This window comes from Diorhabda sublineata, chromosome 4 (assembly GCF_026230105.1).
Source record: "Diorhabda sublineata isolate icDioSubl1.1 chromosome 4, icDioSubl1.1, whole genome shotgun sequence".
Taxonomy (NCBI): domain Eukaryota; kingdom Metazoa; phylum Arthropoda; class Insecta; order Coleoptera; family Chrysomelidae; genus Diorhabda; species Diorhabda sublineata.
The window spans coordinates 24,311,125-24,331,318 of NC_079477.1; the positions used below are offsets into that span (position 1 = coordinate 24,311,125).

The following is a 20,194-nucleotide window of genomic DNA, read 5'->3' on the forward strand; positions in this document are numbered from 1 at the left end:
ACGAGGGGAGATTAAAATTAAAGACTGGGAAATGCCAGGATTTATTATTTTTAATACTTCGCAGTAAATCGACAAGTTGATTTATCCACTTACCTTCTAATTCACGTTGTTTTCATCTACGTGTTTTGCGCGCTCTTTCCATTACCTAAGATAATATGACTTAAATGTAACTGGAGAAATTCGCTGAATTCAACGCGTGATACACCGTGGGTTAGATTCCGAGTAGTTTTGTTTTATTTGATTTCAATAACAATATACTATAATAGTGTTCAACTAGATACGAGGTATAGCTATTAAATAACGAGACTGCGTGCCTAGAGGGCGCCCTAGACGGGTGGGGTTAAAAACCAATAGTATTTGTGCAGTAGCGGTTTGGAACGAACGTGTTAGTGCTATAAATTGTTGCAAGAGGTCTATGGAGACAATTCTCTATCTTGTGCGCGTGTTTTTGAGTGGTGTAAGCGCTTTAATGAGGGCCGAGAGAGCACTGAAGATGACCAGCGCCCTGGTAGCCCTAACTCCGGAAACAGTGACCAAAATCAACCAAATTGTGCGTGCAGATCGTCCAATGAGCATCCGGATGATTGCCGAGGCTGTAAACGTCGATAAAGAAAAATTTTACACGATATTGGTGCCAAAAAATCTGACTCCTGATCAAAAGCTCTTGCGTCAACGAGTCTGCTCAGATTTCGAGGAAATTATTCCATTCCTGAATATTATTATAGAAAAAACTGTGAGGATTGCCTCAAAATTTGTGTGCTAAAACAAACTACTACCCAGTCTACCTGAAGTTGGATCATCGACGCCATAAATAGAATTTCAACAGCGAGATGTAGCGGAATCTTCACAAAGGCATCAGCAGATGAACTAATAAGTCTACTACGCAACCTCATTTCACTATCATATAGAAGAGCTCTCTTCTTTGCAGATTGTAAACTTGCTGGGATTCAAACCATATTAGAAAAGGGAAAAAACGGTTCCTTACACCGTCCGAGTGCTTTAGTCCCTCCCAATGTCATGGAGAAAGTCTTTAACCAGCTAATCTTGAGATATCTTGTCATATGGGGAATCCAAATCAATCGCACTGGACATATCGAAGGCTTTTTACAGAGCTTAGCATACTAATCTTCTAAATAAACTAAGATCCTAAGTTTCCTAACTTATCGACTGGTTCAGTAGTAGTACTAGGTCATCTCGAATCATTAAAAAGCCATGTGAGGCTAGATCTTTGAAGGGAAATATTTACTTGACATTTCGTCGTTTCCTCATTCATTAAGGTGTTGAATGTCTCTATTCCTTCTTTGATTGATTCGATCAGACCTCTACTAAAAGATTGCAGCGCTTTTTTCATATATAATAATGGTAGTTTGGTGGTTATCGAAACGACTGATTAATCGCAGTCCAGGAAATTCTAAACAATCTCCTGGAGCATCACATCCAAATGAATCAACCATAATATGTAAAGCTGTTTACCCTTTCGAGATTGTCAAGTCCATAGGTTCTGTTTATCCACGATCATCACTATCCACTGTTTATAGTTAGACCAAACTTCCTACTCTCCCTGGTGAATGATATACAGCTGGAAATTAGTTGTGGGTCTATTGGTTGAGTCTGTTTAAGCTGTTGATGATATTTTAGAAAGTAGGCAACAGGGAAAAACCTACTGAACTTCTGAATTCATTGCTGTGATCAGAAAAAATAAAACTAAACACAAAAATGACGTTCGTATGGATGCGAGTGCTGGTAACTAACGGAAAGACAGGAGAAAATTATAGAGGTTGTGGAAATGGACTATTTGAGAAGACCGTGCAGGATATACGATGATTAACAGGTCGAGTATACACGATTTCAGAGGGAAAACGGATTAAACAATTGCTCTGATATGGACATATGCTGAGAATGGAGCCGAGCAGAGTTGATGTATCAACCGCAGAATAGAAGAAGACCAGGAAGATCCTCAAGGACTCAGAAAGATCCATGAAAAGATGACACTTGGATCGAATTCCACAAGGATGTCATCTCATTTATAAATATGTCTGCTTAGTTATCATGAATTTTGATTATACATTTTAATATTCAAAAGTTACTTCTCCAATAATTTAATGAAGTTTGTTGTGAATACGAATGACCGCAAAAGCGACTTGAATCCGTACAAAACGAAAATAATTAAAAGTTTTCAAAGCGAACCGGAAAATGTACTCATAATACGTTAAATAAAAAAACATATTTCACCACTGTATGTTGTAACGTTATTACGTTAGATTTTTTCATATAGCGGCAGTTGAAAGTATTAAAATTTCAAGAAACTTCATCTGAAATGTAACACTCAGAAGTTAGTAACAGGGCTGCTACTTAAGTTTTGAGATATGGCAACACTGGTGTTAATATGTCAAGTTTGGCATGTGAAACAACAATTGTTCAATTAGAGTAACTTAGAACGTTCAATTCTGAATGGAACATCATAATTTGTTTACCAGAAGTTTTTGAGAAAATCGTGGAAACTAATAGCGGGAGATAAATCATTCTCCTCCATAACAAATACGTTTTTGAACTGTCAAAACTCAAGTTGATCGGTAATCCGCCTTACAGACCTTATTTGGCAGCCCTTGAATTCTTATTATCCCCGCAGATCAAAAATTTTGCGAGGTTAACATTTTTCTACACTTAAAGACGCAGTTGATGCATTCAAATCACATGGTACCTCAATCGGAACGTAAAAAATGCTTCGATAGTTGGTTGAAACGCATGAAAAAGTGATTAATTTTAATGGAGAATATTTTGGAGAATACAAATTAAAAAATTTGTTTGATGATTCTTGTTTGCACAATCTCGCGGTTCCTTCTAGATACCGCATTCGAAGTATATGACGTGAATACCGCAAAACTTCGAATAACTCACGGTATTAAATACAAGTTCCGAAACGTCGGCGCTATTAAACAGATGACCCTTTCGTGGCAGCTACCATTAAACACAGATTCAAAGTTTTCGAGTCTTTGAAATCGTTCTTGAGGTTACTTATTCTGGTAGCTTTTGACTAAGTTTGATATATGTCTTGTTTGGATCGCGTATTCTGTCCTTGTCAACATCTCCCTAGGTTCCATCACTCATTGGTGGAGATATATTTATCCCCAACACATTTCTAACAAATTTATCCTAAGTAAAAATAAAATTTTCTGTATTTTTTGGAATAAATTAGGGCGTGCTGGGAAAAGCGCTTGGACACGTCTATTCGTATTTTTAAATGTATATTTTTTTTTGAAAAAACATACCAACTATCTTATTTAAAAAGAAAACATTAATTTCCATGTAGGAGATGCTCCAAATACTTACCGGCAACATGCTAACTTGGTAAAGAACGTTCTTAACATCTCAGGCGCGATTAATCTAATCGCAAACTTGATTCATCGTTTTAAGTCATCTAAGTTGAAAGGTTCAAGTTTTGTATACAATACTTTTAACATATACCCACAAAAAGAAGTTTAATGGCGTCAGATTAGGAGATTGTGCTGGCCAATGTATCAATCCGCGCTTCCCTATCCATCGATTTAGAAAAATTTGAATCAGGTACATTTATTTGGTAATAGGATATTGGTCAATATTGTTGAAACCATATTATAGTCTCAGGATGTATGTGAATCTGTCTGCATTAGTTTAGAGCAACTCTAAATATGTATCTCCATTCAAGGGAACTACGATATGATTTCCAACAAATAACTTTTTCAGAATATTCTTTTGTAAATGTATCTGTTGTGTCCACTGCACCCTTTAAATCTCGTATTTATTGGTGGTATATAGGAAACTAAGGTTAAAATTTTCCTTAAAGGCTACATGCTAAAAAATTCCTTCTCATATTTTGCTAGAATTAGTTCTATTGGAACATAAAGTTTATTTTTACGCAGTTTACCGTTCAAAGGTTTTTATCTAGAAGCTCGTTGGCTAGCTTAATACTGATAGAAGTTTCCTGTAGTTAAATGGTTTACCAAGTCCATGACTACCCTTCGTCCTTGGGTTATCTCTGGTTTTTTTCGTAGTTTATCTAAATAAGGTTGGATATTTGTTGTATATGCCGCATTATAATCAACCAAAGACCAAATTTTTAAACCGATACTCTTCAAGTAAACGCGAAAAGAAACCTTACTTTTTCATACGGAACAATCATAATTGTCGAATCTCAGAGAGCACATAATCTGTTAGAATTTGTTGCGAGCTAAGGCAGATGATATAAAGCTGGATCTTGGCTCTAGTTCATAAATCTTCTTTTATGGTGAAAAATTGGGGTCTATATCTGGTCAAATATATTGAAACCTTTTGAATATTACATTTTCTTTCGTTTATTCTTGAAGTCAATGAAATTTTTGCCCACAGACGACCATCTTAGAAGAATAAGCTGAATGATGAGTATCAAATTTTACTGACGGATCTACTTCATCTGTCATCTGTCATTGATATCATGAGTTCCAGTCACCATGTCATTTTTACAGGCACGTACTCGACGTGACTACACATAAGTACTACAGAACGTTGTTATTACATATATTGGGAATCCCCGAGAGAATTGACGCCTAGAAACGGGGTTTGACCGAAATATCCTCTAGAATTCATGTTTTCTACATTAATAAACATTTTTTTTTGGAATAATTATCTTTTTTTCTTATAGTTGGTATCCTTTTGGAGGCCTCAACAGTAGTTTGCAAGCGTGGGCATCTAGCCTGTTAAAGCTTCTCACACTCCATAATTTTTTGATGAAATCTTTCATCGTTTTTATCACTTACCGAACCTATTTTATCGCGCAGGAAAAAGTCATTGTGTGAAAGCACTTTTCCAAACCAACTTTTTAGCTTTTTAGAATCAAAATCAAAAAATTGCTTCAGGATTCACATTTAACAACACAATTATATTTAACCAAATATCGAGATTTAAACTGAAAATAAATCACATTTTCTGATATACGAACTTCAAGTACAGAAATGATTGATGATGAAGCCATTTCGTGTCGGTTCAGGAATATAAAAATTCGAAATACGAAACAAAAATCACATCACAGGCGTAATTCATTCAACGGACAAAACATGATGGAAATTTGGAAAAATTGCTCCTTTGTGTGGTATCTCGGAATATCTGATACTCGTTTTGAAGTTAATCGGTTCAAGTGATTAATAAAAACATAGTCATCACATTTGTTAATTGGAAAATTACATTACTTTTTATACCTTCCTTGTATAAGTAGTGTGCGCCATTAGAGACTTTGAGACACTATTTTGAAGGTTTATTATCGTTTTCAAGTCATACTTTATAAATATTATATAATAATATCAATAATTAACAAAGTTATGACAGTTTGAGGGGAGGAATAATATTTTAAGTATACAATTCCACAGAAATCGAAGAAGGCGTGGCAAGTCGATGTCATGACACATGACACGTGAACTGTGACGTCATATACTTTACAAAATTAATAGTTACAACCAAATTTATCAAATATGTAAAAGTTTTCATCCTCCAAATTATCGTTTAAAATATCGAATATTAAATGAAAATATTCGATGAGACTTGTCAACGTTGTAAACAGCTGTAATGAAAATTTATTCGCATGCAATCAACAAAATGAACGTGAATACACCAGAGGTGTGATATGACGCCGTTCATTGAAATACTTTTTTTTTGTAGCTTTATTATGAATGTATAAACGTCACGTGAGCACGATCGCGTACAAATGTCATAGTAATTAAAATTCTACAACTGTTACTTGCAACGTTGCCGGCGATGTTAAAAATCTAACAAAGAAATTCATACAAATAACACTTAGAATTAAAAAAAATAGAACTCTGTGTGTTGTAGAATTCAACTAGTTATTCACACTTGGACTAAATCAAAAAGTAAATAACACATTTTAATAGAGTTTTGTTTTATTAATTCATATTTATTAGATATAACCTACAATTCATCCTTCATCGCGTTTATTAATATATCCCGTCAATCCTAACTAGCATCTCAATTTAAGGTTAAGTTCTTAACTTGTCGTTAAAGTTCAACGTTTATATCCACGAATACAATCGAGAAAGCCTTATTTATCATAGATCTTTATCACAAACTGTTCTGTCGTTTCGAAACGTTCCTCAATTAATGATCATTCTGGATGTCAGTGCACATAATACATTATGGTTTACCTCGCCATATCTTAATTACGTCTTAGCAATCTTAAGACTCGGATCAACGAAAGGTACTTCGTCTTTTCGAAAAGATCTGATTGAAAGTGTTTGCCGGAGGGTTTGAAGATTTATTTCTATAGACGTCTGCACTTTTTACACTCCGTTACACACTATGAAATATGTTGTAAAACGCACAGTGTTTGGATTGTTTTGTCCTATTGATTTTGACATTCTGATAAATGTCTAAATCGACTCATTTTATAATAATTATTGATAAATGTCAAAATTTGACGTCCTACTCGCGTTAAATTCAATGGAAATTAATATGATGGAATCGTTAGTATGTGTTTTTACTGTCAATAGAAAGAGATAGAATGTTGAAAGTCAGTTTTTACTGATCGATGAAAATAAATATGATCAAATCGTTATTACGTGTTTTTACTGTAAATAGAAAGAGATAGTCTGTTAATTCATGCTAGATGAAGATCAATATGTTGGACTGTATTTTGATAGTGACTCACCTTTCTGCGGCCACAGCAGAGCATGTTGCGCGTACGTGACCGACCGGATGTGATCTTCGAGCGCGCCAATTTCCGCCACTGCATACCAGATCAGCGCTGGGTTGTCTCTCTGGAATAACATACGAAAAACCAATTTAGAAACTTCATTTAATGGAAAATATGTATTTGAAATTTCACGTGTGTTATAAAGACGTAGTACTACGAAACTAATAGCGCCATCTTTTATCACTAAACTTAATAAACATCTGGTTATATTGTAATTGTGGGGATTGAAATTTTAGGAATATTTTTAGGGATATTGACTAGACTTCTTTTATTAAAATCAGTAGAAAAAAAACATGATCTCAAATATCTCAAAAACATTAAAAGATATCAAAAAAATTTCAAGCAAAAAATGTAGAGACTAAAATTTTATATAAAATCGTTACAAAACATTTTTGACCTATTTGTAACAGAAACCTAGATATTTACAGTAGAAGAAACAAAAATTTATTAAGTTCGAGTTTATTTTAATAATCCATCGTTAAAATTCGTGCTAAATGCATGGAAAATTAAATTTTTCTGGGTGATTTGAATCCTTACATGATCTGATCAAATTTGATTCAAACTGCGCGCGTAAATCGAATTGGTAATCGATCGATTTTTTCTCATAATAATTCACAATGACGAAACTATACAAGGTGGAAATAGAATGTTGGTGAATCGATACAATGTCAAAATCGGTGAAATCACCTTTAAACGTCAATTCCGACATTTTTATCTCACCTATTTATACTCCTTCACCATACATAAAATCAGTTTCTCCTAAACGGGAATCTGGAATCTTTAAACAACACAATATTAAGCGTACAGTCAAAACCTTAATACTCAATCTATTTTTACTGAAAAAAAGATAAAAAACCAACCAATAAATCGCCCAACATAGTATATGAAATTTCTTGTTTAAATTGTGACATTTATCGGTCGATATGAGATCACTCACCAATCGTACAACCTCTCACAAAAGTGATTGCAAATGATATCTTGACAGGTATTTTCAAAAACGGACATTATTGCCAAGAATGATCAAGCATTAATTGAGAAAACTGATTTAAATAACCTTAGTGTAATCTAAGAAATTCAACGCATCAACATTGGTCGTGCATCAAATGCTACGTCCTATATATATATATATATATATATATATATATATATATATATATATATATATATATATATATATATATATATATATATATAGTGATTGAAACAGAGTTTTTGTTGTGTTTGGTAGAAATATCCTGTTCATTTTTATGTTCCCAATTATTTTTATAATCTGATTATTATCGTGTCTGAAAATCATCTACGAAGATGGCTGAAAGTGGTTTTGTGAATCAGACAATCTACCGAAAATAGATGCGTGAAGATTTTACTTTGGATGAGGTAAAGGGAATGAAAACTCCAAGTAAATTATCAATATGCATTATATATCATAATAAATTCCATAGTTCTTTATGTATAAATACCTACAATCAGCTTTAGTTACTAAAACATAACCTATAAATAATTTTGATTTACTGTTGTCTTATTATTATCTATATTGTAATGTCTTGTAAGTCATAATAGGCTATGTAATTGGTATTTCCTTAAGTTTATTCTAAATACATGATAATGAAGTAGACATTTATATTTTTTTTTTATAAACTCCAATTATAATTACAATCTAACCAAAGTAGTAATTCAGTTGATTCTAATAGACATGCAGGAGTATCTTCCAGTGAAGAGCTATCAATCGGTCAGTATTTTTCAGAAAGCTTTGAAAGTTTTATCTAATATTTCCCCTATTCTGAAGATCTGAGGTTATTTTAATTTTATACTTGAAAATAAATATTTTATAAGTAAATATGTATATAAATATTTTCTACGCGGTTTTAATGTTTTAAAGTCTGGGGCCCCGCAAGTATGGAATCAAACTTTTTAAATCGCGAAATTGCTATGCTACTGATATTTCCCGGGTAAGAGCCCCCCCTAACTCACCTCGCACAGGGCCCCGCGGTGGCTAGCGCAGCCACTGACTTAAACCTTATGTACCTAAATCTGTTTGCTAAATCATCAGGTTCAAAGCGTTTTAGTCTGCGCACTTCACCTTGATTATTATCAAACAGACCTTCCTCCTATTAGGATGTGCACCTACTCGATCATTGTACCTGCTGCTGTTCCATTTTTTGAAACTTCCTTCACTTAAGGTACTTGAAGGTCTTTCTCTATATATACTGATGTAATATTCCACGGGGAATTTACGGTAGTTCTTAACAATTTATTTTGAATCCGCTGCAGTATTTCTAGGCTGAAATTGCTTGCAGTCCCCCACAGATGGATGCCGTAAGTCCAAATTGGTCTAAGTAAAGCTTGGTACAACAGCAGTTTGTTTTCCAAAGTCAAATTCAATGCAAAGTTTCTTCTTTTTTATAATTACAAGTTTTTGCCAAGTCAAACGTCTGTCAAGATGAATACCCAAGTACTTTGTATCGTTTAACTGGGTTAAATCATTAAGTGTGACTGGTTAGGTTAGGTTAGGTCGCTTTAATCCTCCATTTTGTCAACCATTTATCCATTTTGTTTAGGTTATCTTGTAGGTACCTTGATGTAACTGTTGGATTATGATATAGAGCCAGTACTGAGCTGTCATGTGCGAATTTTTTATGATTGCTCGCTGGAAGACCGGATGTATGAAGGAGATATAGAGTGGGCTCCAATACACTAACTTGAGGAATCCCAACTTTGATCGAATATCGAATTTATATGAACAATCTTTTTTATGTATTTGTTTATTATAAATCATTTACAACATTGCATTTTCGTATGTCTCGGAACGTGAAAAAATACTTTATCGGATGTCCTTCTATTGTCTATTGTCTTCTTCAAAAATTACGTGAAACTATACAGAAAAATTTATCATAAGACAATCAAAGCTGGCAAAGATATTTATTGTAGAAGGAGACTTGCCAATTCTGGTAATTTCTGGTAAATTCTGGTAGGCTTCTTCATCGAGCATAATGTCTACTTCACCTGATAACCCTAATAATTCCTGAATGTAACCAAAAATCTATGAAATTCTATAATTGCTTCTAACTTATACAGTTTCTTCTTTATGCCCATAGTTTCAACAGAGCTTCGCAGTACAATTCAATACATCAAAAATAAATATTCTTCTGGTACTGATGGATTTTAATTGCAGTACTTCGATTTTAGGAGGACACCTCTCGCATGATTTAAGTCATACCTTATCAACAGAAGTCAGTTTGTAAGGATTAATACAACGATGTCTTCTTGCAAGCTAATAGAATGTGGAGTGCCCCAAGGCTCAGTACTACGCCCTATTTTGCTCCTTCTGTCTATTTGCAGAAGACACTAGTTTTTCTTGGTGCAATCCTGATCGGACGCCACTTCATAGAACCATATCTAGTGACATAATCACCCTTAAATCATGGTACCATTTCTAATCTTCTCTGTCTTAACGTTTCTAAAACTAAAGTTTTTTTTTATTAAATAACACCACCATTTAGGGCTTGATGTGGACAATTCCTTGAAATGGGAGTTACATATGGTTAAGTTCCAATGAACTGGACTTATCCATCTCCTTAACAGTTTATTTATGCCCTTAGTTTTTACAAGCTTTTGCTTACAAATTTTTGACAATAAAGCATTTCTCTCTTGGACTTTTACACTCTGGTATAATTCAATACTTGAAATGAAACTGTTTAACTTTTTCCATGACTTTTATCGATATCATAACCTAAAATTTGTTTAAAGTAACTATCACACTTGAAATAAACAAATACTGAACTAGGCAAAGATTATTAGGATTCTTCTGATAGAAAATATATTTCTATCGAGTTATAACTTCATTTTTTGGCGAAACCTGGAACGAGAACCACTGTATTAACCATATTTGGCTCCCTATGACTTTTTCCTCGTCTCTAAGCACAAAAATTCGCTTCGGGAAAGACGCCATAACATAAGTCATAAAAAGTAAAGGCTATCCCAGCCGAGGTCTACAAAAAGTGTATTAGGCATTGTAATTTTTGTATAGGTTCACAAATAGCTTATTTTGAAGGCTATAATAAAAAATTTGTACTTTGTATTTGTATCTTTGTTTTGAAATTCGATGATGCATCGTAGATCCATTTAGACTAATTTTAAAGGGGATAGATATATAATTAGCAACACCCACACTTCGAGAAACTAATTTTCAAAACACAGAAGGATTCTAAAACTATATTAACCCATTAGTAATAAACGTTTTTGATAACTAATTTTATTGAGAACATTCCCGTCATTGTTATGTAATGTTCCGAGTATCAAATTACCCCTTTATCACAAGTTGTAACAAAATAGGCGAGACACGCAACCCTTTCGAGTAACACCTATTATACCGTTCGGAAACAAAAAAGGTCAAAAGGGTTCTGTGATCATAAAAAAAAATGAAGTACGGAAGGGGGAAAGAACAATGCCTGAAGAAAATTAGGATTCTTTTCGTTTGGGAAATAAATCATACATAAATTTGAATGATTCAATATATTTACATATATAGAATGTGTAAGATGATAGATGTGAATAAAATCAGTTCAAGGGATAGAGTAAATAACAAAAAAGAAAACAACTAATCAAAAGTGATAGATCAATCAATGATTTTCAATTTAGTTTTAGTTATAAAAAATTTTGTTAATCTTTGATCTTGGAATTATGACTTGAAAGTTTATGTTTCAATTTACGTGACCAATTTTCAAGGGCTGATCCCTTTACACACATATAACTTTACGAAATATATGTTCTCCAAGTTTTGGAAACAAATAGTAATCGCCCGAGGTTAAATCTGCTTAATACGGTGGACTTTCAACTAATCCGAAACCTGCTTGAGCTTTCGTTGGATCCAAACATATGCTTAGCAGCCTTTCCCCCTCGATTAACATTTCAATTACCGAAAATATGTACCAGGTATCACTTTCCAAAATTGTCCCTGAGAAATGGCGTTTTCTAATAACAAATGGTATTTCAAAAATGACAGCTTGTGATAATAAATGACGATTTGTTTTTTAGAAAAAAGGCAGTTTCTATTTGTCGGTTCGTTTTTGAAAAAAAGAGTTTCTAAAGGCGGTTGTTTTATGGAAAACACGATTTCTAAAGACAAATGTCAGTTAATTATTGAAAAAGATAGTCTCTAAGACAAGTGTAAATTTGTTTTTCGAAAAAGGTAGTCTGTGTAGGACACTGTCGTTTTGCTTTTGAAAAAACATAGTTTCTTAAGGCAAGTGTCGGTTTGATTTAAAAAAAAATGTCTCTAAAGACAAATATCGGTTTATTTTTGGATAAGACACTCTCTGAAGACAAATATCGGTTTATTTTTGGATAAGACACTCTCTGAAGACAAATATCGGTTTATTTTTGAAAAAGACAATCTTTAAAAACTATTGTCGATTTGTTTTTGAAAAACACAAATTTGAAAACACAAATATATTGGTTGATTTTTTAAAAAGGTAGTCTCTACAGGAAAATGTTGATTTGTTTTTGAAAAAACATAGTTTCTCAAGGCAAATGTCGTTTGGATTCAAACAAAAATTGTCTCTAAAGACAAATGTCGGTTGATTTTTAAAAAAGACAGTCTTTAAAGAAAAATGTCGGTTGGTTTGTGAAGAAGACAGTCTTTGAAGACTATTGTCGATTTGTTTTTGAAAAGACATGAATTCTAAGGACAGATGTCGGTTGATTTTTGAAAAAGGTAGTCTCTACAGGAAAGTGTCGATTTGTTTCCAAAAAAGCATAGTTTCTCAAGGCAAATGTCGGTTAGATTTAAAAAAAATTGTCTTTAAAGAAAAATGTCGGTTTATTTTTGGAAAAGACAGTCTTTAAAGACTATTGTCGATTTGCTTTTGAAAAAACATAGTTTCTTAAGACAAATGTCGGTTTGATTAAAAAAAACTGTCTCTAAAGACAAATATCGATTTATTTTTGGAAAAGACAGTCTTTAAAAACTATTGTCGATTTGCTTTTGAAAAAACATAGTTTCTCAAGGCAAATGTCGGTTAGATTTAAAAAAAATTGTCTTTAAAGAAAAATGTCGGTTGGTTTGTGAAGAAGACAGTCTTTGAAGACTATTGTCGATTTGTTTTTGAAAAAACACGAATTCTAAGGACAGATGTCGGTTGATTTTTGAAAAAGGTAGTCTCTACAGGAAAGTGTCGATTTGTTTCCAAAAAAGCATAGTTTCTCAAGGGAAATGTCGGTTTGATTTAAACAAAAACTATCTCTAAAGACAAATATCGATTTATTTTTGGAAAAGACAGTCTTTAAAAACTATTGTCGATTTGTTTTTGAAAAACACAAATTTGAAAACACAAATATATTGGTTGATTTTTTAAAAAGGTAGTCTCTACAGGAAAATGTTGATTTGTTTTTGAAAAAACATAGTTTCTCAAGGCAAATGTCGTTTGGATTCAAACAAAAATTGTCTCTAAAGACAAATGTCGGTTGATTTTTAAAAAAGACAGTCTTTAAAGAAAAATGTCGGTTGGTTGGTGAAGAAGACAGTCTTTGAAGACTATTGTCGATTTGTTTTTGAAAAGACATGAATTCTAAGGACAGATGTCGGTTGATTTTTGAAAAAGGTAGTCTCTACAGGAAAGTGTCGATTTGTTTCCAAAAAAGCATAGTTTCTCAAGGGAAATGTCGGTTTGATTTAAACAAAAACTGTCTCTAAAGACAAATATCGGTTTATTTTTGGAAAAGACAGTCTTTAAAGACTATTGTCGATTTGCTTTTGAAAAAACATAGTTTCTTAAGACAAATGTCGGTTTGATTAAAAAAAACTGTCTCTAAAGACAAATATCGATTTATTTTTGGAAAAGACAGTCTTTAAAAACTGTTGTCGATTTGCTTTTGAAAAAACATAGTTTCTCAAGGCAAATGTCGGTTAGATTTAAAAAAAATTGTCTTTAAAGAAAAATGTCGGTTGGTTTGTGAAGAAGACAGTCTTTGAAGACTATTGTCTATTTGTTTTTGAAAAAACACGAATTCTAAGGACAGATGTCGGTTGATTTTTGAAAAAGGTAGTCTCTACAGGAAAGTGTCGATTTGTTTCCAAAAAAGCATAGTTTCTCAAGGCAAATGTCGGTTAGATTTAAAAAAAATTGTCTTTAAAGAAAAATGTCGGTTGGTTTGTGAAGAAGACAGTCTTTGAAGACTATTGTCGATTTGTTTTTGAAAAAACACGAAGTCTAAGGACAGATGTCGGTTGATTTTTGAAAAAGGTAGTCTCTACAGGAAAGTGTCGATTTGTTTCCAAAAAAGCATAGTTTCTCAAGGCAAATGTCGGTTAGATTTAAAAAAAATTGTCTTTAAAGAAAAATGTCGGTTGGTTTGTGAAGAAGACAGTCTTTGAAGACTATTATCGATTTGTTTTTGAAAAAACACGAATTCTAAGGACCTATGTCGGTTGATTTTTGAAAAAGGTAGTCTCTACAGGAAAGTGTCGATTTGTTTCCAAAAAAGCATAGTTTCTCAAGGCAAATGTCGGTTAGATTTAAAAAAAATTGTCTTTAAAGAAAAATGTCGATTTATTTTTGGAAAAGACAGTGTCTGAAGACAAATATCGGTTTATTTTTGGAAAAGACAGTCTTTAAAGACTATTGTCGATTTGTTTTTGAAAAAACACGAATTCTAAGGACCTATGTCGGTTGATTTTTGAAAAAGGTAGTCTCTACAGGAAAGTGTCGATTTGTTTCCAAAAAAGCATAGTTTCTCAAGGCAAATGTCGGTTAGATTTAAAAAAAATTGTCTTTAAAGAAAAATGTCGATTTATTTTTGGAAAAGACAGTGTCTGAAGACAAATATCGGTTTATTTTTGGAAAAGACAGTCTTTAAAGACTATTGTCGATTTGTTTTTGAAAAAACACGAATTCTAAGGACCTATGTCGGTTGATTTTTGAAAAAGGTAGTCTCTACAGGAAAGTGTCGATTTGTTTCCAAAAAAGCATAGTTTCTCAAGGCAAATGTCGGTTAGATTTAAAAAAAATTGTCTTTAAAGAAAAATGTCGATTTATTTTTGGAAAAGACAGTGTCTGAAGACAAATATCGGTTTATTTTTGGAAAAGACAGTCTTTAAAGACTATTGTCGATTTGTTTTTGAAAAAACACGAATTCTAAGGACCTATGTCGGTTGATTTTTGAAAAAGGTAGTCTCTACAGGAAAGTGTCGATTTGTTTCCAAAAAAGCATAGTTTCTCAAGGGAAATGTCGGTTTGATTTGAACAAAAACTGTCTCTAAAGACAAATATCGATTTATTTTTGGAAAAGACAGTGTCTGAAGACAAATATCGGTTTATTTTTGGAAAAGACAGTCTTTAAAGACTATTGTCGATTTGCTTTTGAAAAAACATAGTTTCTCAAGGCAAATGTCGGTTAGATTTAAAAAAAATTGTCTTTAAAGAAAAATGTCGGTTGGTTTGTGAAGAAGACAGTCTTTGAAGACTATTATCGATTTGTTTTTGAAAAAACACGAAGTCTAAGGATAGATGTCGGTTGATTTTTGAAAAAGGTAGTCTCTACAGGAAAGTGTCGATTTGTTTCCAAAAAAGCATAGTTTCTCAAGGCAAATGTCGGTTAGATTTAAAAAAAATTGTCTTTAAAGAAAAATGTCGGTTGGTTTGTGAAGAAGACAGTCTTTGAAGACTATTATCGATTTGTTTTTGAAAAAACACGAATTCTAAGGACCTATGTCGGTTGATTTTTGAAAAAGGTAGTCTCTACAGGAAAGTGTCGATTTGTTTCCAAAAAAGCATAGTTTCTCAAGGCAAATGTCGGTTAGATTTAAAAAAAATTGTCTTTAAAGAAAAATGTCGGTTTATTTTTGGAAAAGACAGTCTTTAAAGACTATTGTCGATTTGCTTTTGAAAAAACATAGTTTCTTAAGACAAATGTCGGTTTGATTAAAAAAAACTGTCTCTAAAGACAAATATCGATTTATTTTTGGAAAAGACAGTCTTTAAAAACTATTGTCGATTTGCTTTTGAAAAAACATAGTTTCTCAAGGCAAAAGTCGGTTAGATTTAAAAAAAATTGTCTTTAAAGAAAAATGTCGGTTGGTTTGTGAAGAAGACAGTCTTTGAAGACTATTGTCGATTTGTTTTTGAAAAAACACGAATTCTAAGGACAGATGTCGGTTGATTTTTGAAAAAGGTAGTCTCTACAGGAAAGTGTCGATTTGTTTCCAAAAAAGCATAGTTTCTCAAGGGAAATGTCGGTTTGATTTAAACAAAAACTGTCTCTAAAGACAAATATCGATTTATTTTTGGAAAAGACAGTCTTTAAAAACTATTGTCGATTTGTTTTTGAAAAACACAAATTTGAAAACACAAATATATTGGTTGATTTTTTAAAAAGGTAGTCTCTACAGGAAAATGTTGATTTGTTTTTGAAAAAATATAGTTTCTCAAGGCAAATGTCGTTTGGATTCAAACAAAAATTGTCTCTAAAGACAAATGTCGGTTGATTTTTAAAAAAGACAGTCTTTAAAGAAAAATGTCGGTTGGTTTGTGAAGAAGACAGTCTTTGAAGACTATTGTCGATTTGTTTTTGAAAAGACATGAATTCTAAGGACAGATGTCGGTTGATTTTTGAAAAAGGTAGTCTCTACAGGAAAGTGTCGATTTGTTTCCAAAAAAGCATAGTTTCTCAAGGGAAATGTCGGTTTGATTTAAACAAAAACTGTCTCTAAAGACAAATATCGGTTTATTTTTGGAAAAGACAGTCTTTAAAAACTATTGTCGATTTGTTTTTGAAAAACACAAATTTGAAAACACAAATATATTGGTTGATTTTTTAAAAAGGTAGTCTCTACAGGAAAATGTTGATTTGTTTTTGAAAAAACATAGTTTCTCAAGGCAAATGTCGTTTGGATTCAAACAAAAATTGTCTCTAAAGACAAATGTCGGTTGATTTTTAAAAAAGACAGTCTTTAAAGAAAAATGTCGGTTGGTTTGTGAAGAAGACAGTCTTTGAAGACTATTGTCGATTTGTTTTTGAAAAAACACGAATTCTAAGGACAGATGTCGGTTGATTTTTGAAAAAGGTAGTCTCTACAGGAAAGTGTCGATTTGTTTCCAAAAAAGCATAGTTTCTCAAGGGAAATGTCGGTTTGATTTAAACAAAAACTGTCTCTAAAGACAAATATCGATTTATTTTTGGAAAAGACAGTCTTTAAAAACTATTGTCGATTTGTTTTTGAAAAACACAAATTTGAAAACACAAATATATTGGTTGATTTTTTAAAAAGGTAGTCTCTACAGGAAAATGTTGATTTGTTTTTGAAAAAACATAGTTTCTCAAGGCAAATGTCGTTTGGATTCAAACAAAAATTGTCTCTAAAGACAAATGTCGGTTGATTTTTAAAAAAGACAGTCTTTAAAGAAAAATGTCGGTTGGTTTGTGAAGAAGACAGTCTTTGAAGACTATTGTCGATTTGTTTTTGAAAAGACATGAATTCTAAGGACAGATGTCGGTTGATTTTTGAAAAAGGTAGTCTCTACAGGAAAGTGTCGATTTGTTTCCAAAAAAGCATAGTTTCTCAAGGCAAATGTCGGTTAGATTTAAAAAAAATTGTCTTTAAAGAAAAATGTCGATTTATTTTTGGAAAAGACAGTGTCTGAAGACAAATATCGGTTTATTTTTGGAAAAGACAGTCTTTAAAGACTATTGTCGATTTGTTTTTGAAAAAACACGAATTCTAAGGACCTATGTCGGTTGATTTTTGAAAAAGGTAGTCTCTACAGGAAAGTGTCGATTTGTTTCCAAAAAAGCATAGTTTCTCAAGGGAAATGTCGGTTTGATTTAAACAAAAACTGTCTCTAAAGACAAATATCGATTTATTTTTGGAAAAGACAGTGTCTGAAGACAAATATCGGTTTATTTTTGGAAAAGACAGTCTTTAAAGACTATTGTCGATTTGCTTTTGAAAAAACATAGTTTCTCAAGGCAAATGTCGGTTAGATTTAAAAAAAATTGTCTTTAAAGAAAAATGTCGGTTGGTTTGTGAAGAAGACAGTCTTTGAAGACTATTATCGATTTGTTTTTGAAAAAACACGAAGTCTAAGGATAGATGTCGGTTGATTTTTGAAAAAGGTAGTCTCTACAGGAAAGTGTCGATTTGTTTCCAAAAAAGCATAGTTTCTCAAGGCAAATGTCGGTTAGATTTAAAAAAAATTGTCTTTAAAGAAAAATGTCGGTTGGTTTGTGAAGAAGACAGTCTTTGAAGACTATTATCGATTTGTTTTTGAAAAAACACGAAGTCTAAGGATAGATGTCGGTTGATTTTTGAAAAAGGTAGTCTCTACAGGAAAGTGTCGATTTGTTTCCAAAAAAGCATAGTTTCTCAAGGGAAATGTCGGTTTGATTTAAACAAAAACTGTCTCTAAAGACAAATATCGATTTATTTTTGGAAAAGACAGTGTCTGAAGACAAATATCGGTTTATTTTTGGAAAAGACAGTCTTTAAAGACTATTGTCGATTTGCTTTTGAAAAAACATAGTTTCTCAAGGCAAATGTCGGTTAGATTTAAAAAAAATTGTCTTTAAAGAAAAATGTCGGTTGGTTTGTGAAGAAGACAGTCTTTGAAGACTATTATCGATTTGTTTTTGAAAAAACACGAAGTCTAAGGATAGATGTCGGTTGATTTTTGAAAAAGGTAGTCTCTACAGGAAAGTGTCGATTTGTTTCCAAAAAAGCATAGTTTCTCAAGGCAAATGTCGGTTAGATTTAAAAAAAATTGTCTTTAAAGAAAAATGTCGGTTGGTTTGTGAAGAAGACAGTCTTTGAAGACTATTATCGATTTGTTTTTGAAAAAACACGAAGTCTAAGGATAGATGTCGGTTGATTTTTGAAAAAGGTAGTCTCTACAGGAAAGTGTCGATTTGTTTCCAAAAAAGCATAGTTTCTCAAGGGAAATGTCGGTTTGATTTAAACAAAAACTGTCTCTAAAGACAAATATCGATTTATTTTTGGAAAAGACAGTCTTTAAAAACTATTGTCGATTTGTTTTTGAAAAACACAAATTTGAAAACACAAATATATTGGTTGATTTTTTAAAAAGGTAGTCTCTACAGGAAAATGTTGATTTGTTTTTGAAAAAACATAGTTTCTCAAGGCAAATGTCGTTTGGATTCAAACAAAAATTGTCTCTAAAGACAAATGTCGGTTGATTTTTAAAAAAGACAGTCTTTAAAGAAAAATGTCGGTTGGTTTGTGAAGAAGACAGTCTTTGAAGACTATTGTCGATTTGTTTTTGAAAAGACATGAATTCTAAGGACAGATGTCGGTTGATTTTTGAAAAAGGTAGTCTCTACAGGAAAGTGTCGATTTGTTTCCAAAAAAGCATAGTTTCTCAAGGCAAATGTCGGTTAGATTTAAAAAAAATTGTCTTTAAAGAAAAATGTCGATTTATTTTTGGAAAAGACAGTGTCTGAAGACAAATATCGGTTTATTTTTGGAAAAGACAGTCTTTAAAGACTATTGTCGATTTGTTTTTGAAAAAACACGAATTCTAAGGAACTATGTCGGTTGATTTTTGAAAAAGGTAGTCTCTACAGGAAAGTGTCGATTTGTTTCCAAAAAAGCATAGTTTCTCAAGGGAAATGTCGGTTTGATTTAAACAAAAACTGTCTCTAAAGACAAATATCGATTTATTTTTGGAAAAGACAGTGTCTGAAGACAAATATCGGTTTATTTTTGGAAAAGACAGTCTTTAAAGACTATTGTCGATTTGCTTTTGAAAAAACATAGTTTCTCAAGGCAAATGTCGGTTAGATTTAAAAAAAATTGTCTTTAAAGAAAAATGTCGGTTGGTTTGTGAAGAAGACAGTCTTTGAAGACTATTGTCGATTTGTTTTTGAAAAGACATGAATTCTAAGGACAGATGTCGGTTGATTTTTGAAAAAGGTAGTCTCTACAGGAAAGTGTCGATTTGTTTCCAAAAAAGCATAGTTTCTCAAGGCAAATGTCGGTTAGATTTAAAAAAAATTGTCTTTAAAGAAAAATGTCGGTTGGTTTGTGAAGAAGACAGTCTTTGAAGACTATTGTCGATTTGTTTTTGAAAAAACACGAAGTCTAAGGACAGATGTCGGTTGATTTTTGAAAAAGGTAGTCTCTACAGGAAAGTGTCGATTTGTTTCCAAAAAAGCATAGTTTCTCAAGGCAAATGTCGGTTAGATTTAAAAAAAATTGTCTTTAAAGAAAAATGTCGGTTGGTTTGTGAAGAAGACAGTCTTTGAAGACTATTATCGATTTGTTTTTGAAAAAACACGAATTCTAAGGACCTATGTCGGTTGATTTTTGAAAAAGGTAGTCTCTACAGGAAAGTGTCGATTTGTTTCCAAAAAAGCATAGTTTCTCAAGGCAAATGTCGGTTAGATTTAAAAAAAATTGTCTTTAAAGAAAAATGTCGATTTATTTTTGGAAAAGACAGTGTCTGAAGACAAATATCGGTTTATTTTTGG

At 32.3% G+C, this 20,194-nt stretch overlaps 1 protein-coding gene across 2 annotated transcripts in view; it reads right to left on the reverse strand.

The window, feature by feature from the left end:
- Positions 1-20,194, reverse strand: part of LOC130443015 (rho GTPase-activating protein 100F) — an 83,142-nt gene that overhangs the window by 59,989 nt on the left and 2,959 nt on the right. For both annotated transcript variants that reach the window (XM_056777458.1, XM_056777459.1), the window contains exon 2: positions 6,671-6,779. In XM_056777458.1, coding sequence (XP_056633436.1) covers positions 6,671-6,754 — 84 coding nt within the window. In that variant the 5' untranslated portion in view covers positions 6,755-6,779. The remainder of the gene's footprint in view (positions 1-6,670; positions 6,780-20,194) is intronic.